The sequence below is a fragment of the Ornithorhynchus anatinus genome, chromosome 9, assembly GCF_004115215.2.
Source record: "Ornithorhynchus anatinus isolate Pmale09 chromosome 9, mOrnAna1.pri.v4, whole genome shotgun sequence".
NCBI classification, from domain to species: Eukaryota; Metazoa; Chordata; class Mammalia; order Monotremata; family Ornithorhynchidae; genus Ornithorhynchus; species Ornithorhynchus anatinus.
The window spans coordinates 10,336,903-10,364,443 of NC_041736.1; the positions used below are offsets into that span (position 1 = coordinate 10,336,903).

Below are 27,541 nucleotides of genomic sequence, written 5' to 3' on the forward strand. Positions count from 1 at the left end.
TTGATTGGCAAGAGTTATTTTATTTTCAATTTTTTTACTGAAATGTAAACCACCTTTCATACAAAAATATTTCATCAAAATTGATTGGCTCAACTTCGATTCCATTAATACTGTTTTCTTCAAGCAAAATATATACAGTATTTAATTTAGAAAACCCTGGTTGGAGGTTGAACTTAAACACATTTCTATTAACATAATACATATAAGGTATTTGAGTATCCTACTTTTCAGTATTGAGAATTCAATCTTTGGATGTAGTATTTAGTCATGAAGACTCACACTCTAACATATAGGAAAACAATCACAAACTTGATAAATGTCCATGTTATACTAGAGTACTTGTGTTCATTTTTGTCGATTTGCCAATTTTTTTTTTTTTTACTGAGAGCTTGATTCTCACACTGAGAATTCTCTCAAATTAAAAATATTTAGATTAAATTTTATTAGGTTAAAAGAAGTCAAAATTGTACTCACCCAAGTTTAGTATTTTAGCATATTAATCTATGGAAAATATGAAAGCATATATACTTGTCCTTAAGCTTTTTAAGATGTGTCACTGCACACATATAGCTAGATGTACTGGGATTTATTGAGCTGCATTTTGCCTTTAAGCAACATGATTCCATACTTTCCCTTATAGTAGTATGTGTGTCAAATGCCATTAAAAAGAATAGTTCACATCAACCATGGTATACAGAGGAAGTGGTCTTAGAACAGTTCCCAAACTTTTGGGTTTGCCTCTTATGGGCGGTTTTTTCTCTCCCTCCTCCCCATCCCTAAATGACCCTTAAAGACAAACAGATGGATAAAAAACCTTCAGTGCCTTACATACTCAGAAAGGGCCAGGGCCAAAGGAGAGTAGTTCCAACTTGGAGAAAGTGGCCATGAACCCATCTTGAGATATTTCAGTACAAGGAGTTCTGGATAAATAAGTAGCTGGTACACTTCCAAGTGTTACGAAAGGGAATGGTTGCAAGTAGAAAATGGTGGCAGCAGGGAAAATGAACAAAGATATAATCTGAAGGTCTGAACTTACCAGAGGATGCAAAATTACAGCAAGCAGCTGAATTTTTGAAAAAAATTTGAAAAGTAGGGTTGAACATGAGGCAGTTCTGTTTATAAGGTAATGACAGTCTGCCAGCATAGTTTAGAAAGATAATGTATTAAACTTAACTTTCTATTTTTCCCTTAATTCTCTTTTACAGTGTAGTCAAGACTGACTTCTAGTGTATGTTTGTGACCTTCACACACACCCCCGCCACCCCAACAATGTCTCAGTTGGTCGGCCATTTCCATGGCCTTTCTCGGTCAGGGAACTGACTTTTATTTATTTTAGAGTTGGAACTTAGGAAAGTGTGGAATTTTTTTCTTCCGGGTCTTAAAATGTAATATGCAATGGAGGGACTTAAGTTGTATCCAGCAGGCAAGAAGGTTTTCAATGACTGTGGGCAGCAGGCTAGAGATGCTTAGCCATTTTTCTCTGTGGTAGTGACAAGGAAAGCTAGGTCATTCCAGGTGGGCAGTGGGGAAGAGCCGAGTTTTTCCACCCCTTAGAAAATACTTTTCCTGAGGCCCCCAAATTGCACTTGCACAAACACCTCTGTGTTAATAGGGACTGTAACAGATGCAGGACCCCTTCCCTCAAGACAGGCTAGGGATGGGGATACCCCAATGGCTTTGCTTTGGGTCAGGCTCAGGCTAAATTGGGCTCTAGGTTTTCAGTGCATGAAGGATTATATATTATTGGGTCAAATTCCCAATTAAATCAATAGATAATCTAGTGACTCATTACCCTCAATAATGTAATTACTTATGTACAGAACTTGGTTGCAGAATTTTTTTTTTGCACTTCACACTGTGCTATGCACTCTGGGGCACTCATGTTATTCTAAGCTTTTTTTAAAATCAAACCACACAGCTAATTTAAATATTGCCTTTTAAATGGTTAGCTTAGGTAGATGCTGAAACGAAAGGTCCTTTAATCCTTCGGGTTTGAATTTCTCTAGTAATGATCAATGATTAAATAGAAATAATTCCTTGGGTTCTAGGTAAGTAAAAAGGATAGGTTTATGGAGAAGAAAATGCTAATTTCTTCTCAAACTTGAAGTATTAGAACACTTTTACTAATATAAACTCATACAAAGTATTCATTTTCTTCCGCCTCTACTAAAACACAGTCATCACTGTAAGGAGGTTGCGGAAATGCTGTGGAACCAGAAGATGATAGGTTAGAAATCAAGTTTCTTTTGTATAGGAACCAAACTGTTGCTCCTGCAACTGCCAAAATTATGGAACCGGTGATCACCAAAAATGTTATTGAAACATGGCTCTCTGAAATGAAATAAAAAAAAAGGAAAAACATTTGAGATGGGATAACAAATTGGAATCACTGCAATATCAATATCAAGTGACAGCTTTAAACATACTGCCTTCTCCCATCATTTAAAGCCAATATTTAATAAACTTCTACAGATAGAACCTTGACATTAATATAAAGAAATATTTTCTCAGCCTGTAAGATAACCAGATGGTGAGTACACTAAATAATTCTTCGGGTCTCCACTCTGTGCCCACCACGAGGGGAAAGGATTTACATGTTTTACCCAGTGCACCCTCCCTTTTTGTCCTAGCCTAGTTCCTATCCTTCCCTAGACTTTCTACTTCAGGGTCAAGCACCCTGAGCAAACCCACAAGCAATAGTTATTTGATGTGTGGCTTAATTGTGGGGAAGCGCAAGTATTTGGAGACTTTCTTCTAGTACAAAATATTCAATAATTGACAGGAAAAAAGCCTGTCACAGAAGTGGTTTTCTATTGACTAGTATTTATCCATTTGTATATCATTATCAATGTTCTTTGTGATTTTGGGTAGCTGTGAGCACATTTTAGAGCTGACACACGATAGACAATCATCCTGGATTTTATCGTAAAGACACCCCGGTATTTTATTTCTGTGATGGAATCAGTTTTAAATACAGTTGTAGGTGGACCTAATCAGTGAATCAATTGATGGTGTTTACTGAGCACTGATTATGGAAAGAACACTGAATTAAGTGCTTGAGAAAGTACAATACAATGGAGTGGGTAAACATGATTCCAGCTCTCAAGGAATTTATAATCTAGCTAAAATAAATTACAGATAGAAGTGGCAAGATATGGATATATGCATTACTTGCTGTGGGGTTGGGTGGGGTTAGTATGAAAGTACTAATGTGATGTGATGTGTTTGGGGTGGGGAGAGAATCAAATACTTAAGGGTTACAGACTCAAGTGCACAGGCAAAGTGGTAGGGGTGATTGGTTGGGGAAAATGAAGCATTAGTTGGGGAAGGCCTTTTAGAGGAAGTGTGATTTTAGTAAGCCTTTGAAGATGGGGAGAGAGGTGGTCTATGATAAAAAGGGGAGCAAGTTGCAGGCTAGACAGAGGACATGAGCAAGAGAGATGAGATCAAGGTAGAACGAGCAGGTTGGCAGTGGAGGGGTGAAGTGGGTGGGCTGGGATATAGTTGGAGATTAGTGAAGTTTGGAAGTGGAGAGCTGATGTGCTGAGTGATTTCTTATCGCATTTGTTAAGCACTTACCTATGTGTCTGGCACTGTACTAAGACCTGGAGTAGACGCAAGTTAACTGGATCAGACACAGCCCTGTCCCAGCCGGGGCTCACAGTCTAGAGGAAGAGGTATTTTATAGATAAGGAAACTGAGGCATAGTGAAAAAGTGACATGTCCAAGAGCATACATTAAAGTCAATGGTAAGGAAGAGGGGCAAACACTGGGGGTTCCTGAGGAGTGGGAAGATGCGGATTTTTAAGGAAAATGATCTGGGCAGCAGAGTGAACATGGACTGGAGTGGGGGTAGACTGGAGGCAGGGAGGTCAGCAAGGAGGCTGATAGAATAAACAAGGTGGGATATGATCAGTGCTTGGACTAGCAGAAGTTTGGGTGGAGAGGAAGATGCAGAGTTCCAAGGTGTTATGAAAGTAAAAGCAACAGGATTTGGTAACAGACTAAATATGTGGGTTGAATGAGACATGAGCCGAGGTTAATGCCAAGGCTATTCAAGCTTGTGAGACAGGGAGGGTGATGGTGCTAGCTACTGTGGTGGGAAAGTCGGTGGAAGGGCAGGGTTTGCGTCCAACATGAAGGAGGAAATGTGAGACAGAAGGAGAGAGGATGGGGCTGGAGAGGTAGATCTGGGTATCTCTACTTGTCTAAGTTTAGCTCTCAGTCTGACCAACCTTTCATTGAAGTAATGCAGGACTGCAGTTTCTTATTTCATGCTGCAAAAAATTAGTAATCCAAGCACCTATTTTAAACCTTAAGAATATATGTTATGAATAGGTAAAGATGTCATAAGATTTTCTGTAACCAATACCACTCCTACTTAGATTTTGTTTTTTGAAAAGCACAATTTTGACTAGTCTGCAACTATATGATAATTTGACGCAGTAGTAGTAATAATATCTATGTAGTGCCTATTGAATGCAGTGCACTGGTATTAAGCATTTTGGAAAAGATGACAGAAGCACAACACACCCTCCCTGCCCACTGGCAGCCCTTCTCTTTTTAGGTCAGATTACATCTTTGGCAAAATGGATGTTATTAGCGTATAAATAATAGAGAAATGCCCTCTCCCAATACGCTTCGCTTGATTTGAAGTGTTCTTTGGAAGATGGAAGTTTTTTCCAGGAGTCCTGAAATCAGACATTAGTTTGGACATGTGCAATATTTTCATAAAACATCTTACAAAATCTCCATGGGCTTCCATAAGCTTCTTAACTTACATAAGTTCTGTAACAAGTCAGGACCTGATACTTTCCAGTTTGCTTATCACTCTGGTAGTTTCAGGAATGGCCTATTTATATTGTTTTAGGTGACTCTTGATGGTTCCTTGTCTGGGATTGCTCTTCTCAAAAAACAATTGCTTGATGTGTGCCAAACACACCAATCAATGATATTTATTCAACACATACTACGTGCAGAGCACCTGTTCTAAGTGCTTAGAAGAGTACAAGAGAATTAGCAAACATGTTCCCTGCCCATAATAAGCTTACAGTCTAGTGGGGTCAGGATTCCACCATATGTTCAGTTTGTACCTTATGTGTCTTTCCTCTGTTCCAATTCCAATTTGTTTTGAATACCGTGGAGGCCTCCTTCCCCAATCTAAATTTTTCTATGCTTCTTCTGTAAGCAGTTAATTTTGAGTGCAGAAAACAGTTTACTTCTTTTGCCCTGGCTGGCAATTTTAAGTATCTAGTTTTCGTGATCAGTGATGGTTTTGTTTTTGTATTAGAGAAGGCTTTGCAGCTGCTGCTCGACCTTTCTCTTTTTTTAAAATATGCTAGTAGTTTTTCTTGATTCCCTTATTATGCTGGTGAATGTGGTAGTTTTTAGACTATGCAGTAATTATATAATGTACATACTGCACAAATGATGTTTCCTTAGAGTGAAGCAAAATCCGGTTATTCAGATATAAACCTCTAAAAAAACCAAAACATACTCAGTATACTATTTTTGGAATTCTGTGCGATGGACTGGGGTCATTACCTTCAAATGATATTAGTTTTCAACTAAAGTCATCAGGAACAACTCAACGTTGTCTAGTTAGAAATAGTATATTAACTGGCCCAAGAACAGCTAATAATCATTTCAAGCTCCTTGGCCCAAAGGGCTAAGCATCTTAATTATAATGCCTGAATAAGCAGTTAAATTTAGCTAACATCTCTCTGCCTTTTTTCTTTTGCATCTAGCCATTCTGAAACATTCCTGTTGTTCATTACAGGCCTCATAACTTGGCTTTAAAATGCAAATAGATTTGTCACCCTGTTTTAAAGGCAGAGTAGAACAGATAAATTCTTGCGTCTCAACTTATTGACAACAGGCCTGGGGCATGGCCTAATCTAATAATGGAAAGAAACATATTGAGGCAGTGACACTCTTGAAGAAAATGCCTGAAGGCAGTGATGCACTTCAAGAAAAGGGCCAATTTCTGGGTTGTGGACACTGTATTTGTATTTAAAATGTAAGTGGACTAGTTGAGCATTCATGACTGGAATGCTGGATTAGGGTGGCAATTGAGGTAATCTTATATTAGGGTCCCAAGAAGCAGAGGCCCAATAAGAAGGTTAAAAGAACAGAAGCAAAAGAATGGTAGAAGTCCATTATAGACCTCCAGAGCAAACTGAAGCAAGACTGTCTAGACCTCACAAGATCAGTCAAAAGCATTTGCCAAAGGCCTAAGTCTGTACAGCTCTGCATTAATAATAATGTTGGTATTTGTTAAGTGCTTACTATGTGCAGAGCACTGTTCTAAGCGCTGGGGTAGATACAGGGTAATCAGGTTGTCCCACATGAGGCTTACAGTTAATCCCCATTTTACAGATGAGGTAACTGAGGCACAGAGAAGTCACACAGCTGACAAGCGGCAAAGCCAGGAGTTGAACCATGACCTCTGACTCCGAAGCCCAGGCTCAGTGTTGCTTCTCTAATTAAGCCCTTGGGAGATTAAACTGAGTAACACACTTGGACCTTACCCACAAGGAACTTAGTTTACATTCTAGAAAATGACCTAGGGGCCAGAGTTGCCCCTTAGCTTAATGCTATGCTGTTCCGTAGTAATTTTAAAAGTCTAAAGGTACTGGGATATAACAATGGGAGGGTAACAAGTAAGAGTTGGGAAGAAATCCTTCCACTGTGCTCTGCACTGGTCAGGCCCATATTTAGAGGTTGGTATCCACAAAACATAAGTTGCTTTTGTCACCCAGTAATCGGAAAGACACACAGGACACAAATAAGACACATATCTCTTCCTATAAGTTGCACAAAAGTGAGTGAATTGTAGAGTTTCAATTACTATCAAAAAGTGTTTTTCAAGAAAACTCTTATGGTATCCTGCTGTCATCCAAGTTCCTCACATACCCTTGCCAGCAAATTTGTGATATGACAAGTATTGCTTAAATGCTGGTAATTGACTGCATTCCAAGATATCACTGTAAACCTGTCTTGCCACTTGATGTGTAACATATTACTGACATTGAAGGAACTGCTCAAGAAGTCAGGGGTAATATCTGTAGTAGATATTTTGGAAAAAAATGCATGGACGGCTGCTATGTAGACTCAATTTGGACTGGTTTGAAGTACTCTGACTTCACAAAGGGTCTGAAAAGACACGATGGTCTTTCATTCAATCGTAGTATTTATTGAGTGCTTTTACTGTATACAAAGCACTGTACTAAGCACTTGGGAAAGTACAATATAACAATAAATACATATTCCCTGCCCACAACAAAGATTTCTACTTGAATACCTGTGCACTATTACACAAATAATCAGGCACTCTACATAACAAAAATATGGTAAGTCCAAATTTCCGAAGAAAAGTTTTGGTTGTGTGGAAGCTTTCTGGGAGCAGGGTGATACATAACCTCATGCATTTTCAGATTGTCAATTCATAAACCTGTTGTGTGCTACTGATTCTGCATGGCAGTTCATAAGCACTTTCAGGTCTTCATGTTTTTATGTTTCCAGAGCCCAGTCACTGATAGGTAGTATAGAGAAGCAGCGTGGCTCAGTGGAAAGAGCACGGGCTTTGGAGTCCGAGGTCATGAGTTTGAATTCCGGCTCTGTCACTTGTCAGCTGTGTGACTGTGGGCAAGTCACTTAACTTCTCTGGGCCTCAGTTCCCTCATCTGTAAAATGGGGATTAAGGCTGTGAGTCCCACGTGGGACAACCTGATTCCCCTGTGTCTACCCCAGCGCTTAGAACAGTGCTCTGCACATAGTAAGCGCTTAACAAATACCAACATTATTATTATTATTAGTTATCAGCTGGCACGGACCTTAAAACATGGCTTAAATATTTGAATCCCAGACGCAAAAAGGAAATATCTGTATCTTCAAAGGATTTGTTTTAAATGGAAAACCAATCTTACCTGTGCATCATAGTTAAATTTCATGTAGAGAAAAGCACTCACCTGGTAAATATCTCTTCTTGTAAGAAACTAAAACACAAAAGCAAAGCCATAATTAAATTGTATATACTGTATTCTGAATTAATTTCCAAAACCTTTAAAAAAGTAATAAAAAATCCTAACTTTCACCAGTTTCTATTTATTCACAAGTAACTACATTATTGGGGTTTACTTAGGTTTAAGGAACTAAATTTTTTTTATTAGCTTGATTCAATATTTTGAAAGATGAACTTTTTCAGATCTGAGGGACAAAGATTTTGTAAAAAACAGAAATCACCAATTTATGATGCTTTTTGTCCCATTAGTCCCATGTTTCTGACATCACACAAATTCCCCATAATGGAAGAATTAACTTGGCCAACGGGAAGAATTGTTATGTGACAAAGAAAATGAAGAGAAAATGACTAGTAAAACATTCTGCTCTAAGAGTCTATGTGTTTGCAAGAGGAAATTGTAGTGTGAAGTAAAATATTCCCATTTTATAAAAGTGACACATCCTTTTTAGCAACTGTACTTTAATTCATGTCTATTTTACTGCAATTGCCTTAGTGGAAGAGGGCACAGTTTAAAAATTTAAAATAAATAAATAGTAATTCTACCATAAAATTTTCCCTAAACATGAGATCTCCTATTTTAAGAACTGTTAGCTGTCCCTTGGCCTTCAATCCCTTCCTCAAGTCTGCACTGGCTGAAACAAAGTGGCGGATAAAACAGGCTGCTTCCAATTTGCCTGATTTGGATCCAATTTGGAAAACATTTTGTTTAGCAAGCCAGTTTATTCCTTTATTGTGAAATACTTCAACTGCAACCTAATCATGTTTAATAATACTATTCAACAATAGGGGTATCTGAAGAGAAGCTGACTTCTCCCCAGGAGGAGAAAAATCCAACTTACCAGCTGCTTTACAGAGGCTCCCCTCCATAGAAGAAACTTCGCAACTTCCTTTTTTCCATATACCTGACTTGGTGTGCAAAAATGCACAAGTATTTATGAGTTCCTCCCCAGCTTCCTCATCAGTCCAGTTGGAAAACGTCATGTTAGATTGGTCATACCACTTAAAGCTTTTATCTGTGGGTTAAAAGATTGTTTTTGACCTTATATAACCAGTTCTAAAATGCAGTTCTTGCAAAACCCCATGCCCAACATTGCATCATACTGATTCCAAACATGCTCCCATCACTGGACTAGTGTTCCCTAATTCCCTAACAGTGTTCTAGCCATGCACAGAAGCATTACGATAGGCCCGAGGTTTTAGGTTAACACTGACTTTAATGCCTAATTCGATTTACAATTAATTCTTGATTACATGTGCTCACGAGGAAAGGGACAGCATGACAGTTGTGAAGTTTGTTGTTTAGTAGTGTGAATGCTAATTCTGGAATTGGGGTGAGAGTGGTGTGGAATCAGTACCTTGTTTCCCAGTTGGTTAAGACTTTGTAGAGGAGGCAAGAGTAAAGATGAGCTATTCAGTCAATACACTGAAAATAGCAGAAAGACATCCAATTCAAGATATTTTCAATGCAGAGAAGACTATTCCTTTTGTGTTTGGAACCTACACAAGGCCAAATTTCACCCATGGCACAATCTAACACTTGTGAAGGGTGACATTTAGACGGGGGTAACGTTCTTTGAGCCAAATACGTTAGTTCCACCCCGTCTTTCCATCAGCATATCCGCCTACGTGACTATTTGGAGCTTTTCCAGTTCCTAATCCCATTCCTTCCCCCTCCTGCCAAAATGGGGGTCCTTGGGACCAACTCAAAAGTCCAGGCAGACTGCTGGCAGGTGAGGAAGGCAGTAGAGAAGTCCTAGTAGCAATTGCCTACTGGATGAATTCCTGGGCCAATCAAGAGGCACACACAAAAAACTTAAAATCCCAGTCAAAAACAGCCTTATGCAGGCATAAACTCAAAGCCAACAGATTTGTGTGGGGAAAATTATTATAATAACTTTTGCTATTTTCCAATTCTCTCTTGGCAAGAGTAAAATGGAAGCAATGAAGAGACATTAGAATTTGGGATTTGGGGTTATCAAGCATTGACATTATGCTTCAATCAGGAATGTGAAAGCAACAGTGGTTTTGTCCCATGAAGACATAACTATTCTGATGTTAAAAAAAAAACACCCATTAATCATAAGCCGCAGAAAATATCCACTTTCACATAATACTAAAAAGCACTACTCAAATTAATAAATCAAAGGTGCTTATCCAAAAGATGAATATCACTTACCATCTGTGTCATAAAACATGCCCAGTAAGACATAATCAGGGCCTTGCCAATGTGTTTCAAAATTTTTCAGGACAAAAGTATTTTCTTCTTTCGTATGTATGCTAATAATGTCAGCTCCTGAAGCAGTTTTAAGGGAAAAAAACCCATCAGTGTTCTACTCTGGATAAGCAAATACAACTCTTCTCTCATCTGTAAAAGAGGCATCACCACATCTTTGTACTTGGCATTCTGGGCTAGTTCAGATTTTACATATTGAAATGCCTCCTCAAGGAGAGCCTCTGCCCACATTACCTTTTTGTCCAGACAGTGCCTCTACTTTGTTCTGCCCAACTTTTTTCCTAATGAAATGAGATCGAAATGCCATTTTAGGCTTTCCCAAGGGGACTACTTAAGTAGGTTACAGTTTAGGCTCAAGAATCAGAGAGATGAGTTTTTCATCATTATGTGTGACCTTGTAAGAGCCAATGGATTTATAATGTTTTTTAAATTATAATCTAATTAAATACTATATAATGTTAAATTACTGTATTAGGAAAATAAAGCCCCCATTCATTTTCTTAAATTATATAGCAGGCCCCTGGAGTTACACAAGAAATATATGGCTAACAATGCATTTTCTGTGACATCATCCATAAACATCAGGCCTCTATTTCAGATATTCTTATATTACATTAAAGTGAAAACCAAAAATATTTCAAAATTGCTTATCTACAATTGCAAAAAGAACGTTATCTAAAGGAAAATGCTAAAATATTCATTTTTAATACTTCCCTAAAGAGAACAGCAGCAATAAAAATGAGGTATTACCACATAATTCCAGCAAAACGTATTGGGGAGTATTCAACAGTTTTTATATATATATATATATATATATATATATATATATATATATACACATTCTTGAATACTATACATATACATATGTACATATATATATCTTGAGTACTTGTATACTTATGTTGCCTTATCTTGAATACTCCACAACATATATGTATGAATTTATATTCACTTTAACTCATATTCATAAATGAGAATGTTTCCAGAAAATGAAAAGGTTTTAGGTGGCATTCTACCATGACTTTTTGATATCAATATCTACAAAACAGAATAAAATAAGGTCCTTGCTTTGGATATTTAAAAGGAGAAAGGCAAATTAATAAGTGATATTAGTTAAGTGTTTACTATGTACTGTTCTATGTACTATATTTACAATGTACTATGTAGTAGGTACTGTTCAAGATAAACAGGTCCCACATGGGGCTTACATATTAAGAAGGAGGGAGAACAAATATTGAATCCCCATTTTGCAGATGAGGGAACTGAAGCCCAGAGAAGTGAAGTGACTTGCCCAATATCACACAGGTAAATGACAGAGTTGGGATTAGAACCCAGGTATCCTGACCCCCAGGCCCATGCTCTTTCCATTAAGCCATAAGTGGACACACGCTAATAAAGAGCATTTATAAAATGCCACTCAAATATGTGTGTGTGTGTGTGTGTATGGGGGGAATCTATATTTCTCAATTTCCTTATTGAAGAATAGGGAGCTGTATTCAAAAATGAGCTGTATGATCATGCTTTTTGGGGTTCTGTCCCCTACACCCAACAGGCCTAACACAGAACTTATTGAGAGACCCACTTCAGGCTGTGGTAACAAAAATGGAAGGAACTGGTGTTACCCTCAGTGAACATGAAGAACATCAGCTTACACTGACCTTTATGGGCCAGTCCTGAGCACTGACAGAATAACCACTACTGCCTAGCGGGGCTGGTTTTTGATGGCCAGAGCTGTCTGCCCCTCACCCCTCTCCTTTTCCTCTGCCACCCAGGGGGAGTTTTTTTCTCCGCATTTTCTGACCCGAGGATGAACGAATTGTTCACTAGCCTTGCTCCCAGCCATGAGCAGCAATGGAAACAAGAAAAAAATCAAGCTTGCTTGAACTTAAGTGGGAGAGTGAGGCAGAAGCCAAGCAGCCACTTTGAGGTTTTGTAACAATCAACTTCAACAGAGGGGTCAGAAGACCTGGGTTCTAATCCCAACTCTGCAACTTATCTGCTGTGTGACTTTGGGCAAGTCACTTAACCTCTTGGGGCCTCAGTTTCCTCTCTTTAAAATAGGATTCAATCCTACTCCCTCCTACCTAGACCGTGAGACCCATGTGGGACAAGGACTTTGTTCAACCTGATAAACTTGTCTCTTCCCCAGTACTTGACACATTGTAAGTGCTTAACAAATACCATAAAAAAAAACCTGGTTTTGTAGGGGCAATTGTCCTCTATTACCTCTTCCTTCTGATGACACCCCCTCAGTGTAGCACTCATGTCTGACAATCTCCTGCTGAAAGTGGCTGCTTCCCCAAATCTCTACTTTGGGTCCCCTGGGTTTAATCCTATATTTTTTTTTTCTATGGGTTTCACTTCCACTGCTGCACTCTCACCAATGTCCTAGTTTAGTTTTTCTTCAGCACAACTGTCCTTGACTTGTTCAGCAACATAGAACTAAATGCTGCCAGTGTTCTGAAGCACTGGGTTTCATCATGTATATTAACGATTTGACTGGAAGTGGAGTGTGGTCATCATTATATTATTCCCTTAAAAAAAAATAATAATCCCTTTATCATTTTCTGCTGTTCCCAAATAAAGAAAAGGAATTGAGGACTTTACCTTGGCCTGTACACTGCTCCCTGACATCCTCTATATTTTTTATGCCAACTGTTCCTTGAAGAAAAACATAACAGTTGCTTCTGAATTCAATCCAGGTAGTGGAGGGACAATCTATACCAAAAAGGTAAAACAAAACAAAAAAATTGTTACTATGCACATAATGGATGACAAATGAATTCTGAAAAAAATAATTCTTTAATAGCAAACTGCCCTGTTTTCCTCGCTGGCTGTCCCGGAACTAATACTGAATAATGACAAATGATTTGGTGTACAAGCACAGTTGATAAATATTACTCTCATGCTAAATCCATGCGAACAAGATATTAGGATGTGAGCTGAGGGCCCTGCCTGTACGTTCAGAGGTAAACACACTGCTCTGGGAATCAGGAAACCCGGGTTCTAGTCCCAGTTCTGCCTGTTGGAGTTTTACCATCAGTAGTGAAGGTTTTTGATAGGACACCTCCCAGGGCATTCATTACATGAGGCAGAGAGACCACAGCAGGATCCCCCCAAAGTAAATGGCTAACACAGACAGGGAACCCCAAAGCAGCTACCAAGGCCATCATGTGGATGTTAGGGCTCTATCTGCATTATATTGGCTTGGTGCTGCAGTCTCTTCATCCATAAATGGATCCTGCATATAAGCCTGCCTAATTGCTCTTTGCACTCCATGCCTTAGCAGGAACACAGCTGGCAGGGAAGAGATGAGTAGCACTAATAATAACAATAATTATTATTATGGTACTTGTTAAACACTTACTATGTGCCAGGCACTGTACTAAACACTAGGGTGGATACAAGCAAATCAGTTTGGGCACAGTCCCTCCTCCTCCACGTGGGGCTCACAGTCCTAATCCCCATTTTACAGATGAGGTAACTGAGGCCCAGAGAAGCAACGTGACTTGTCCAAGATCACAGAGCAGGCAAGTGGCGGGGCAGGGATTAGAACCCGTGACCTTCTGACTCCCAGGTCTGTGAGAAGCAGTATGGCTCAGTGGAAAGAGCACGGGCTTAAGAGTCAGAAGTCATGGGTTCTAATCCCAGCTCCTCCACCTGTCAGCTCTGTGACTTTGGGCAAGTCACTTAACTTCTCGGTGCCTCAGTTACCTCATCTGTAAAACGGGGATCAAGTCTGAGCCTTATGTGGGAGAACCTGATTACCCTGTATCTACCCCAGTGCTTAGAACAGTGCTCGGCACACAGTAAGCGCTTAACAAATACCAACATTATTATCCACTACATCAAGCTACTTCTCACTGATGTCCAGGGTCTGAAGAGGGAGGTACTGCTGTCCTCTAGCCATGGGGCATCCCTGGCCAGCCTCAGGACTGCCATAGCAGAAGGACAGAGGCTGTGAGGTTTTCAAACAGCCAACAGCCACTCAAAGTCTCCTTTCCAAATGTCTGTCTGCTGACCCTTGCAACAGGATTGACAGCTTGTACAAAAATCACACTATAAACAGTTTATTGACAGCTGTTAAAAATCAAGCAGTTGTTGATTGAGTCTCTTAGCACGTAATTAAGCTGCTCTGTCAGATGTTAACTGGGGCAAAGTGCTGTGAGCTCAGCAGTTTAGGGCAAGCTAAAAGAACCACCACGTAGGGGCATTACATGAGGCAGGCAGGCCCTAACAGAACCTTAAAAAAGTAGTTGGCTAACGTGGACAAGGAAGACCACGGAGGCTACCAAGGCAACAAAGTGTTAGGAGTTAGCCCAGGGCTAGCTGGTATTCCATGCTCCGAGGGGATTTAAGGAACAGGACAGTGCTGGCAAGAGACCCTGTGTGTTGCGGATGGGGTGGAGGAGCTACCCCACTCTGGAAACCCCTGGGAGCCAGGGCGCTGCCAGCCTCCCACTCCCTGACTCCTCTTGGTTCCCTCTCTGCTGGCCTCACCTAATGCTTGCCAAACATCCTCAACCACCTCCCGCTTCAGTTGCCCTTCCTTGGAGATCTTAACAGACAGGCCAAGACATGGCAAAAAGCAGGGAGAGAAGAGAGAGATATGAGGGCCTACAGCACACATCCCCCCTCCCTGTCTTTCATTCCCCTTACAAGGGAAGGAAAAGCAGAGAGAAGGGGTGGTGCCAGAGCCTAAGGGCACTGTCAGCTGGGAAAAAGTGTGCCTGGTCTACCTGCATTTGGATTGGGTCGAACAGCTGGGGAGCTCCCTTGGCCTGAGGTCCTGGGATGGAACCCCTAAAGCATCTGTGATAATCCAGCCCGGCTGCTTGGTTTTTGCTTCCCAGGTCCTTTTAAAAATGAGATTCTACACAAACCTGGCTTAGTGGACAGTACACAGGCCTGGGAGTCAGAATGGCTTGGGTTCTAATCCCGGCTCTGCCACATGTCTATGTGACCTTGTGCAAGTCACTTCACTTTTCTGGGCCTCAGTTATCTCATCTGTAAAATGGGGATTAAGAGTGTGAGTCTTTGTGGGACAGGGATGGTACCCAACCAGATTAATTTGTATCTACCCCAATCCTTACAACAGAGCTTGGCACATAGAAAGCACTTAGCAAGTACAATAATTATTATATTACCTTACCCAGTCCTTTGCCCATCAAGCAGAAACTCCTGTCCATTTATTGGCTTTTAGGCACTCCATCAGATCTCTTTTAACTCTTCATCTCAACTCCCACTCTTCATTCACCGCAAACTAACCTACTCAAGGGGTGGGCCTTGTTCTCATCTCTCCCACTGCTGACTTCTTCCCACTACCCAGTTATTCTAGACATTTAACTCCTTCCTCCCACCTCCCCCATCTCTTGCCCAAAATAATAATAACAATGGTATCTGTTAAGCACTTACTATGTGCCAAGCACTGTTGGAAGTGCAGGGGGAAATACAAGGTAATCAGGTTGTCCCACGTGGGACTCAGTCTTAATGCCCATTTTACAGATGAAGCACTTATGTACATATCTGTAATTTATTCATTCATGATAATGTCTGCTCTTCCTCTGCATGTAAATTTATTGTGGTTAGGGAATGTGTCCATTTTATTGTTACCTTGAACTCTCCCAAACACTTAGTACAGTGCTCCACATACTGTAAGCACTCAATACAATTGATTGATTGATAATTGACACTTAATTATCAGGTAAGACAAAAAAAGCATTCATCAGTTAATACCAGACAGTGGCCAATGAAGAACTCCATTTTCTAGTGTGACTAGCTTTATAATTTCAATTTAATGACTTCCACTAATTACTCCAGGATTTAGTAGTAATGGTATTTATTGAACACTGGCTTTTTACTAAGCACTATGTGAAGTGCTCTAATAAGACATTGATGGAAATATTCCCTACTTTGAATGAGAAAAATCATTTATTCATTAAATTAGTTCAAAGGGTTTCTGCTAATTTATTGATAGGTATGAAAGAGAGAAAGCAATGTGAGAGCCCAGAGAAACATCACAGTGGAGTGTTTCCTCTCTGTTTATCCTCAGGGTCTCTAGAAACAAGCCTTTCTTCCTTCTACGAGTGAGAAAACTTAGAAGTTTGAATAACTTGGCTGAGTTCAGAGGCAGACCTGAGCCTACAGCCGAGCAGTTTTATGCCTCCCAGGAGGCAGTATTAGCTAATCTAAGTATAATCCTTCTACCAACTGTTTTTATTGCTCTTTTTAAAATTCTCCCCATCTAGCAGTTGTTAGTCTGTAGGGGGTCTGGAATAGAAAAGCCTATTTATGATCCCCATTACCCGGCACAGTTGAAGCACCCTCCAACCAGCAGGGAAATCTTGAGGTACTGCCTGTTCTCACCCTCATCAGCTAGGAATTAAGGGCTCCGCTCCCCATCCCTATCCCGTTGGTACTACCCTCCATTCCCAAGCATCAAACCCTGCCCATTGCTGCCTTCCTTGGCATCCCCTAATTCACAGTAATTTGCTTTCTTCTCCCCAGCCTTGAACCACCTCTGCACTTAGGCACTCACACCCACTAGTTGTAGCACTTATGTACTCATCGATTTCAAACTAAATTATTTCAGCATTTCCTCATCCACATACTCATCTCCCCATACTCATCTCCCCATTCTTTTCTCTTCAATTAATTTTGTGTCTGTTTCCCCAGTAGATTATAAAACCCTTGAGGACAGGGATGGTGCTCACTAAATTCTATTGTACTCCTCTTTTCTAAGTACTTAGTCCAGTGCTCAATAAATACTGCTGATTGATGGATTTCTGTGTTCCTCCTCTGCCCCTCTATGGCAGTGGACTTTCATGAACTCCCGACTCCTCTACACACAGAATACATTTTGCACACCTCACTAGCACCCTTTGCAGGTAACAAGTTCAACAACTTTAGAGTAGAGGGAAGAGTATTTATAATGTTCTTATATCTCTTGTGGAAAAGCACTATTAAATTTTAACTATGGCATTACTTACAGGGCTCACTCTTAGACACTGCAAAGTTTCCTTAAATACTTCTCTCCCCCTCTGAAGTATTTTTTGTGATTATAAATAGCCCAGTTCAATAGGTCTGTACTACACAGGTGTCACTATCTGATTCTGACATCTCTAGTTTGTTAGGCCAAGGTAACATGCTCAATAGGAGGGAAAGAGAACACTTCGAAAATTAAGTACTGTATTTACATAATCACACAAACAGGAATTCAAAATATTTTGTTATTAGTACATATTTAATCAATGGTATTTACTGAGAGCTTACTGTGTGCAGAGCGCTGTCCTAAATGCTTGGGAGATTAGCATGGCCTAGTGGATAAAGTAGACGCCTGGGAGTCAGAAGGACCTGTGTTAAAATCCCGGCTCCACCACTTCTCTGCTAGGTGACCTTGGGTACGTCCCTTCACTTCTCTGTGCCTCAATTACCTCATCTGAAAAATGGGGATGAAGACTGTGAGCCTGTATGTGGGACAGGGGCTGTTTCCAACCTGATTATCTTGTATCTACCCAAGTGCTTACTTCAGTGTCTGCAATATAAGTGCTTAACAAATACCACCATCGCCATTATTACAATGCCACAGAATTGATAGACATTTTCCCTGCCACAATGAACTTCCAGTCTAGAGGGGGAAACAGACACGAATATAATTTATAATTTGTAGATATGTACATAAGTGCTGTGGGGCAGAGGGTGGAGCAAATACCAAATGCCCAAAGGTCACAAATTCAAGTGCATACACAATGCAGAAGGAAGAGGGAGCTGGAGAAAAGGGGGCTTTATTGGGGAAGGTCTCTTGGAGATATGACCTTAATAAGTCTTTAAAGGAGGGGAGACTGGTGGTCTGGCCTAAATGCAGGGTGAGGGAATTCTAGGCCAGAGGGAGGATGTGGGAAAGGGGTCAGCAAACTTGACTTTTTGACTTTTTTTTTTTGAGAGGGTGAGGTCTTGGGAATACATTCGTGCAATTTATGTTACTTCCTATGGGAAACTATATACTTCACTGAATGTTCTTTGTCTCAACATTCTCTTTTCTTGGAATTAATTAAGAGCATTAAGTAGGTTCTTGCTTTACTATAGTCCCTTTAATCAAAATTGTTTTTATTTTGGGGCTGCTTTTCTCCAACTATGCTTAAACTAATCAGAACTGTGTTTGGAGTTTTAGGATTGAAATTCCAGAAAGCCCTTAATGTGACATTCAGAGAGAAGTAGGGCTCATTTAAGGTTCAAAGGACAATGACAAAAGTTACAAGAACAGTTATGAGCATAGAAACAAATTAATATTTCTCTGAGTTATTTCCTTCCATATAATCATGAAGTCGATTTGTCCACTCACAATTTTCATTTTAACAGTATGCTTAGGGATTGCTTAAAATTTGTCATTCATTAAAATTAATTTAGAAAGAATTTACTCCATTGATTGTAACCTAAGTGTCAGATTTAAGGATTATAGAATAGTTTCCAATATAACTAGGGTTGCCAGATTTTCGTCTTGAGAATGCAGGATGCCAATTTTGAATATAACTTCACCTACCTACTGCTTTCAAATTTGAGAAAATTAGATGCCCCTTCCCAACTTTTTCCTGGGAACAGAGGATAAGGCAATGAAGTATGGGACAATTCCTCATATATGAGACATCTGGCAACTTCAAATTAAGCCTATTTTTATGAATCCTTACTTAAAATAAAATTAACTTCTACACCCAAATCTTCCAAATTTTAAAGACTGATATTCAGGAAAGTTTGATATATTATGATGTAGTAAATAGATTTTCAGTTATCTTTTGTCTAAATCCTGGGGGAAATTAGGGGTATCATTGATTTCCCTATACAATTATATATAAGCATCTATTATTTCATTTTTAAGTGATCATATTATATCTTGAATTTGAAGACCAAGTACCTACAAAAGGATTACGAAATTTTATCTAAAAACATACCGAGCACATTAGTGTTCACAAATTAGACATCATTTTATCCTTAAAATAGATATTACCTTGGTACTTCTACCTCTGAAGAAAACAGTTCTTAACTTTTTTAGCTATTTCAGGGAACAAATCTCAAATCCTGATTATTTCCAAGCAATCTAGGAACAAACTGTCCTAAAAACATTGCCAAATGACTCACTCTGTTGCTCCAGCAGCTAATGTTCCTCAGAGAGAAAATTTCTCTAGCACTTTAATCAAATGGAGAATCTAAAATTCTGTAAGAATTATATGAACCAAATGGTACCACCCCACAGTAAATCTTAATGTGAGAGGTGATTGATTCCTTAACTTGGATGCATCATTTTTATGGCCAGTTTTGATTAATGTGGATTCCAGGCTTACCTAAGAACCACTAGTGCTCACCAGTAGAGCTGCCTGTTTTTACCAGTTGTAACTGTAAAAATATTTGGAGTGTGAGCAGTTAGACATCAGTTGGAATCACAACTATAAAAATGAAAAAGGAAGCAGCAGCAGCAGCAATGACAAGAGCCTCTTCCACAACTGAGCTTGGCTACTTTTTTTTTTTTCCAAGGCACTTGTAAAGCACTTACTGTGTGCCAGACCCTGTGCTAAGCGCTGGGGTAATAATAATGATGGTATTTGTTAAGCACTTACTAGGTGGCATAGGGCACTGTACTAAATGCTGCAGTGGATAAAGCAAATCATGTCGGACACGGTCCCCGTCCTATATGGGGTTCACAGTCTCAACCCTATTTTACAGATGAGGTAACAGACAGAGTAGTGAAGTGACTTCATAATAACAATAATAATTGTGGTATTTATTAAGCTCTTACTATGTGCCAAGCACTGTACTAAGCCGTGAAGTGGATACAAGCAAATCGGGTAGGACACAGTCCCTGTCCCTCTTGAGGCTCACAGTCTTAATCCCCATTTTACAGATGGGGAAACTGAGGCCTAGAGAAGTGAAGGGATGTGGCTAAGGCCACACACAGTAGACAAGTGGCAGAGCTGGGATTAGAACCCACAACCTCTGACTCCCAATCCCGAGCTCTATCTGCCACGCCATGCTACTTCTCTATAATAATAATGGTATTTGTTAAGCACTTACTATGTGCCAAGCACTGTCTTAAGTGCTGGGGTAGAGACAAGGTAATCAGGTTGTCCACATGGGGCTCAGAGTCTTAATCCCCATTTTATAGGTGAGGTAACTGAGGCACAGTGAAGTTAAGTGACTTGCCCAAAGTCACATAGCTAAGTGGCAGAGTCAGGATTAGAACCCAAGACCTCTGACTCCCAAACCTGTACTCTTTCCACTAAGCCACACTGCTTCTGTACTCTCCCAAGATCATCAAATTCTAGATTTATTTAATTTTTTTTTAACTGGAAAGCCTCATCCAGTCTTCATTTAAGAGGCTGGAAAAGTGTATCCAATGGAATTTCAATGAATTTTCAATGATGTGGAACAAAACCATTTTTTCTGACTTTTATCCCTTCTGGATATTAGCAGGAAATGCAGACTCTGATTTTTATTAAGAGAACCAAATCAATCCTGTGTATTGGGTTTTTACCTATCCTAAATCAGATAAGGAATGTGCTATGCAAGAAGTTGAAAAACCCATACTAAGGTTTTTATTGTAGCTTTGTTCTCTTGATAAAAATTTACAAGGTAAAATCTACTACTCAAGTGAAATGGGTTAGCATTTTGCAGCACCATGTCAACATTTCTAAATTTCCAACCCAGCCACAATCCTGCTGTTCTAGCTCCGATTCAGGGGTCAGCTACGCATTTGTGGTCACTAGTCCCACCCCCAAAAGATTTTAGTTGTGAAATAGAGGAAGAAGTCACAGCAGCTGGGAAATAGGGGCCAATGTGTACTAAGGCTAAGGTCAGAGGAACTGGATAAGTTTCTCTCCTATTTGTTAACATTCCTCTCCCTCCCTTCACGTTACCCTCGTGACCCTGAGGTTGACTTTGGTCTGTTTGGGATTACAGATTCCCTCTCGGAGGAAAAGGTACCCGACCCCATGATTTGATGATGATAGCGTACACCTTCTGGAGAATTGGATCGCATGGGAAAGTCATAGTGGCAAGAAAGGTAAAAACAAAAAATCACTTGCCAGATGGGACTCCTCGGCATCCGGTACCCTCCCTACAGAAGCAGCATGGCCTAATGGCAAAAACACGGGTTTGGAAGTCAGAAGCTGTGGGTTCTAATCCCAGCTCTGCCACCTGTCTGCTGTGTGACCTTGAGCAAGTCACTTCACTTTTCTGTGTCTCAGTTCCCTCATCTGTAAAATGGGGATTAAGACTATGAGCCCCACGTGGGACAACCCGATTACCTTGTATCTAATGCAGCTGATTACCTTGCTTAGCACACAGTAAGCACTTAACCAAAAGGGGTCCTTGATGATGATGATGATGGTATTTGTTATCTTAAGCTCATGATCTACTCCTCTCCCTCTCCTCATTACAATCCAACCCTGAGCTGATGTTCATTTCTTAGTCACCCGGTCACGCATATATTTGAAATGGTTAAGTGTCACCTTAACGACTGATAATAACAGTAATAATGTTGGTATTTGTTAAGCATTTACAAATACCAACATTAACTTAATACCAACATTATACCAACAAATACCAATGCTTAACAAATACCAACATTATTATTAAGCGCTATGTGCAGAGCCCTGTTCTAAGCGCTGGGGTAGATACAGGGTAATCAGGTTGTCCCACATGAGGCTCACAGTCTTAATCCCCATTTTACAGATGAGGTCACTGAGGCACAGAAGTGATTTGCCCACAGTCACACAGCTGACAAGCGGCATAGCCGAAATTCGAACCCATGACCTCTGACTCCCAAGCCCGTGTTCTTTCCACTGAGCCACTGATCTAGTTTGGGGACCATCTCGGGCAGTGATCAGCTGGAGGGCAGGGGCCAAACACTCACGCACACTCAGATTCATGACTTCACTGAGACTGCCCTGCTCTAAGGATGGTTGGGCCGGGAAGTTCAGCAAAGCATCTGGGAAGGAAAACACCAGTCAAATTCAACTGCTGCCATCACCGCCGTGCCCAAAGCCACTGATAGACCAGAAATCCCCGGAGTCTCTCGGAGCTGTGGAGGTGGGGAATTCAGGCAGCTGACGGTCACAGCGTTTGAGGAGGTGGATGGGACAACAGCTGGGTCTGAATGCAGTTGCTGCCATCTCTGCCACCTTGGGCTGAACAACAAGAACTCTTTTTGTGAGTCCTGCTGAGGGTACGGTGGCAGCTGCACCTGGGGGTTATTTCTCTTACCTCCCCGTAGTGCTTCGCACAAGGTCCGGGAATGTGTTTGTGTCTGACTGGATGGGGCGTAGGTGTATTTTTTCCTCTGCCTCCTGCTCTCTACTCTGCCTCTCTCTTTCTCCCTCGATATATTTACCTCTTCCTCTGACAGACCTCTTTTTCTTTCCCCTTATATTTGGAAAAACCACAAAACGATGGGTTGCTAGTTCAAACCCCACCTCTGAACCAAGTGAAGAGAGAAGTTCAACATACTGAAGGTCAAAAACGGTCATTTGGTAAAACTGTCATCAAGGCAGTTAACTAAGAAAACTAAGGCTTATTTTAGTGATTCTGTGCAACATACCCTACCCAAAGGGATTCCTTTGCTTCTGATTTCCCTTTAATGTAATAAACAGTGAAAAAACATACTGCAGCATCCAATTAATACAGCCAACTCATTGGCAAGCTTCAGATTCAAATTTGTATTCTGAATTTCTACAGCTGCTGTTTACTCATCGCATTAAAAGGACATAAAAAACAATTAATAAAGTCAAAATTTCTCCCAAATACCTATCCATTTGTGCCCAAATGGATAGGTATTATAAACAAATAATATAGACGATACAGTTAGAAAAATATAGTTAGCAACAGCATGGTCATACTGTGTATTGAGACCCGATCAGATATTCATACTGCACATTCAGCACATCCCATCCTGAAGGAGATTTTATAGCTCAAGGACAATAAATATTTTATATCTGAAGTAAATAACTCAAAAATAGTCAAAAATGAAAAGTGCATAAAATAGAGTTCAAAAGCAAATAAAACAAAGATCTGATAAATATATATTTACATACATTGCATGCTTGAATTAAATATGTTAACCAAATGTTCCCAGACTTCGATTATATTCCTCATTCTTCACAATAAAAAAGAGCAGGTCAGGCATGCTTTTCAATAATTTAAATTTGATCATTTCCTGAGAGGGAAACCTGTATTCTGAATATCCATCATCTTATTCGTTCATTCATTCATTCAATCGTACCGTTAGTCCACTACCTTTCAAACTAGGTGCCCCCTAGGATAATTTTACACAAGTTAGGTTTCGTATTTTAAAATGGGTAAATTGAGACATGGAAATTAAGGGAGTTGTCAAAGAGTGAACCAATATGATGCCCTTAGCCCTAAAGCAGAAAATCAGGTATTCTGATGCGAACCAAAGACCTCAACTGATTCTAACAGAACTTTATGCTTCCTGTTTTAAACTTCTGCCATGGAGAAAGAGAGGTAACTTTTTTCTTCTAAAAGTACCCCGAGGGAAATGAAAGATGGTTTTAAATTTGCTTTTCTGGTAACAGGTCAGTAACTATAATGAGCCCCTTGTTCAGGGCTCATTGCACAAAGGTATTTCGCAGGATTGGTTTACGGTTTTGTGTTTGTGCCCTTCTGAGGGCACACTTTCTGCGCCAATGCATCTGTACCTGCACTTCATTAGCCAATGTTCCTGGCTCTCCCTCCAACCAGCCAAATGCAGAGCCAGGAATGCCAGTGTGGGACCTACACACACTTTTCTTCCGCCACACCTTTCTTTTAGGTACATCTGACACCGCTGGCCGAAAGCATACGCCTAGCAAATGGGCAGGAGGGTCAGCAGTTTATACATCAAGAGCAGCCCACGAAACTCACAAAAATTCCATTTTTTCATGAAGATCACTGACAATTTCGTGAGCGTCCCAAATGGTATTTAATAAATTCAAAAGATATCCGAGATTCTTCGTTTTTCACTGGTGTTGGCGGGAAACGTAAGAATTTCCCAATTACTCACCTTGTTTCTGAAAGTGGCTTACATTTCAAAATTTCCAAAAGTATCCTCAGATAATCGAAGCCCGTGTTCCTATAACATATCTTTGCATTCTGTAACCTTGTCCATTAATGATGATAATAATGTTGGTATTTGTTAAGCGCTTACTTAATAATGTTGGTATTTGTTAAGCGCTTACTCTGCGCGGAGCGCTGTTCTAAGCGCTGGGGGAGATACAGGGGCATCAGGTGGTCCCATGGGAGGCTCACCGTTAATCCCCATTTGACAGATGAGATAACTGAGGCCCAGAGAATCCCAGCTCTGCCACTTGTCAGCTGTGTGACTGTGGGCAAGTCACTTCACTTCTCTGTGCCTCAGTTCCTTCATCTGTCAAATGGGGATTAAGACTGGGAGCCCCACGTGGGACCACCTGATGACCCTGTATCTATCCCAGCGCTTAGAACAGTGCTCTGCACATAGTAAGCGCTTAACAAATACCAACATTATTATTATTAAGTGACTTGCCCAGTCACCCAAATCCCAACATTCTTCTTCTTCTTCTCACCCCGCCGCTGGTCAGCTGGGTGACCTTGAGCTACTCCCTTCACTGGGCCTCGGTGCCCTCATCTGGAAAATGGGGGTGAAGACGGTGAGCCCCCACGTGGGACGGCCTGATGACCTTGCGGCTCCCCCAGCGCTTTGGAACAGGGCTTGGCCCACAGTCAGCGCTCCAACAGGTAAACTGAGAGGCAGCGGGGCTCCGTGGCAACAGCCCGAGTTTGGGAGTCGGAGGTCCCCGCCCCCCGACGACGCTCCCCCCATCCCCCTCCCCTCCTCCGCGAGGACGCCCGGCACGAGCCCCCCCGCCCCCTTCCCCTGGGCGCGAGGACACTTGGCACGAGCCCCTCCCTTCCCCTCCGCGAGAACGCCCGGCACGAGCCCCCCCCCCCCCGGCCCCCGCCTTTCCCCTGGGCGCGAGGACGCCCGGCACGAGCCCCCCCCTTCCCCTCCGCGAGGACGCCCGGCACGAGCCCCCCCCCTTCCCCTCCGCGAGGACGCCCGGCACCAGCCTACCCCCCCCCGGCGTGAGGACGCGCGGCACGGCCCTCCCCCCCCCCCTCCGCCTCCGGACGATCGGCACGAGCCCCCTCTTTCCCGCTCCCCAGCTCCGCGAGGACGCCCGGCCCGAGCGCCCCCTTCCCCCTTGCGCGAGGACGCCCGGCACGAGCCCCCCCCCCCCCTTCCCCTCCGCGAGGACGCCCGGCACGAGCCTCCCCCCGCCCTTCCCCCTGCGCGAGGCCAGCCAGGGGGCACGAGCGCCCCCTTCCCCCTCCGCGAGGACCCCCGGCCCGAGCCCGCCCCCCCCCGCGCGAGGCCAGTCGGCACGCGCGCCGCCCCCCCCCCCCCCGCCCCCGCCCGCGGGCAGGGACCGTCTCGATCGGGGGGGGGGGGGGCGCTTCGTCCATTCGCAGCGCTCAGTCCGGTGCGGGGCGCGCAGTAAGCGCTCAATAAATACCAGCCACTACTCCGGCCGCCGCCCCTCGGGGGAGGGGAAGGGGAGGCAGATAGGGCCGCTTACCGGCGGCGGCGCGGCCGAGCAGGAGGCCCAAGAGGGCGGCGAGCAGGGCGGCGAGCAGGGCGGCTCCGGGCCCGGGCCCGGTCCCGATCCCGATCCCGATCCCGGGCATGGCTGCCTGGGCCGGAGAGGGGCGGGCCCACCGCGCCGCCCGGCCCTCTCCCCAGTGCAGATGGCGCTTCCCTCTCGGCCCACCCCGCCCCGCCCGCCCCCGACCCCCTCAATCCTCACCCTCGTAACGTCCGTCTTCGTTGAGCGCTTACTCGGTGCCGACCCCTGGGCTAAGCGCGGGGGGAGATCCAGGGGCCTCCACGGGAGGCTCCCCGTCTTCATCCCCCTTTTCCAGAGGTGGTCACTGAGGCCCGGAGGAGAAGAATCATCATGTTGGTATTTGTGAAGCGCTTACTCTGTGCAGAGCACTGGGCTAAAGCGCTGGGGGAGATCCAGGGGCATCGGGTGGTCCCACGGGCGGCTCCCCGTCTTCATCCCCATTTTGCAGAGGAGGGCACTGAGGCTCAGAGAAGAAGAATAATCATGTTGGTTTTTGTTAAGCACTTACTGTGTGCAGAGCACTGGTCTAAGCGCTGGGGGACAGACAGGGTCATCAGGTTGTCCCACATGAGGCTCACAGTTAATCCCCATTGTCCAGATGAGGGAACTGAGGCCCAGAGAAGTGACTTGCCCACAGTCACCCAGCTGACAAGTGGCAGAGCCGGGGGTCGAACCCATGACCTCTGACTCCGAAGCCCAGCCTCTTTTCCATAGTAATGTTGGTATTCGTTAAGCGCTTACTATGTGCAGAGCACTGTTCTAAGCGCAGGGATAATACAGGGTCATCAGGTGGTCCCACGTGAGACTCACAGGCTTCGTCCCAATTTTACAGATGAGGTCACTGAGGCCCAGAGAAGTGACTTGCCCACAGTCACCCAGCTGACAAGTGGCAGAGTTGGGATTCGAACCCATGACCTCTGACTCCCAAGCCCCGGCTCTTTCCACTGAGCCACGCTGCTTCTCTGGTTAAGGCATTGCCACCTACTTCATGGCATCAAATCGAGGTGGACAGTCCCTGTCCCTTGTGGGGCTCCCAGTCTCAAACCCTGTTTTATAGATGAGGTGTCTGAGGCACAGAGAAGTGAAGTGACTTGCCCACAGTCACACAGCTGACAAGTGGCAGAGCCGGGGTTAGAACCCACGTCCTTCTGCCTCTTAGGCCCGGGCTCTAGCCACTAGGCCACATTGCTTCTCTACTAACCTGTACTTCACCTCCTAAAGTATTGAAGATATTCAACACCTCACTTCTGGGCCTTTTACATTATTCTTATGACTATTGCATGTACAAATAAAAATAAGTCCAATTACTCATTATTTTCAAACATCCCTTTAAGTCAAATTGGATCAGGGGGTTAAAATGATTTCCAAGTATCTTGGGATGAATGCAGAATTGCTACGCATTTCTTTAGAAATAACCTAACAAATTGCTTTCCATTAGTTTCTTTTAATTTGCATTTTAAAAATCCATCTCCATGCCGTATTTAAGAGAAGGTGACTTTCCAAAATTTTATTCTAAACACATCTTTTATATTCAGGCTATGCTTGGGATCTACAAACATCATAATAAATAGTACCTGTTTAGTGACACTTTCATCCAATGCACTGATGGAGTTGCGTTGGCATGCTGGGACCTGA

The 27,541-nt window shown here is 42.4% G+C and overlaps 1 protein-coding gene across 1 annotated transcript; it reads right to left on the minus strand.

Moving 5' to 3' along the window:
• Positions 1-25,985, minus strand: CD302 (CD302 molecule). The gene is made up of 6 exons (XM_029071819.2): positions 25,859-25,985; positions 12,864-12,974; positions 10,200-10,316; positions 8,863-9,036; positions 7,971-7,997; positions 1-2,331 (listed from the first exon to the last, which is right to left on the minus strand). The coding sequence occupies exons 1-6, from the start codon at positions 25,965-25,967 to the stop codon at positions 2,135-2,137; spliced, it is 735 nt and encodes a 244-aa protein (XP_028927652.1). The 5' UTR covers positions 25,968-25,985; the 3' UTR covers positions 1-2,134.
• Between the last annotated feature and the right edge of the window lie 1,556 nt (positions 25,986-27,541).

Excerpts from the sequence above, each read along its gene's own strand:
- CD302 (XM_029071819.2), bottom strand. The coding sequence starts at position 25,967 with ATGCCCGGGATCGGGATCGGGATCGGGACCGGGCCCGGGCCCGGAGCC. Across the intron at positions 12,975-25,858 it reads GCTCGGCCGCGCCGCCGCCG|ATTGTCCCTCCACTACCTGG; the intron begins GTAAGCGGCCCT and ends TTTTTGGTATAG. Across the intron at positions 7,998-8,862 it reads GAGCCTCTGTAAAGCAGCTG|TTTCTTACAAGAAGAGATAT; the intron begins GTAAGTTGGATT and ends TTTGTGTTTTAG.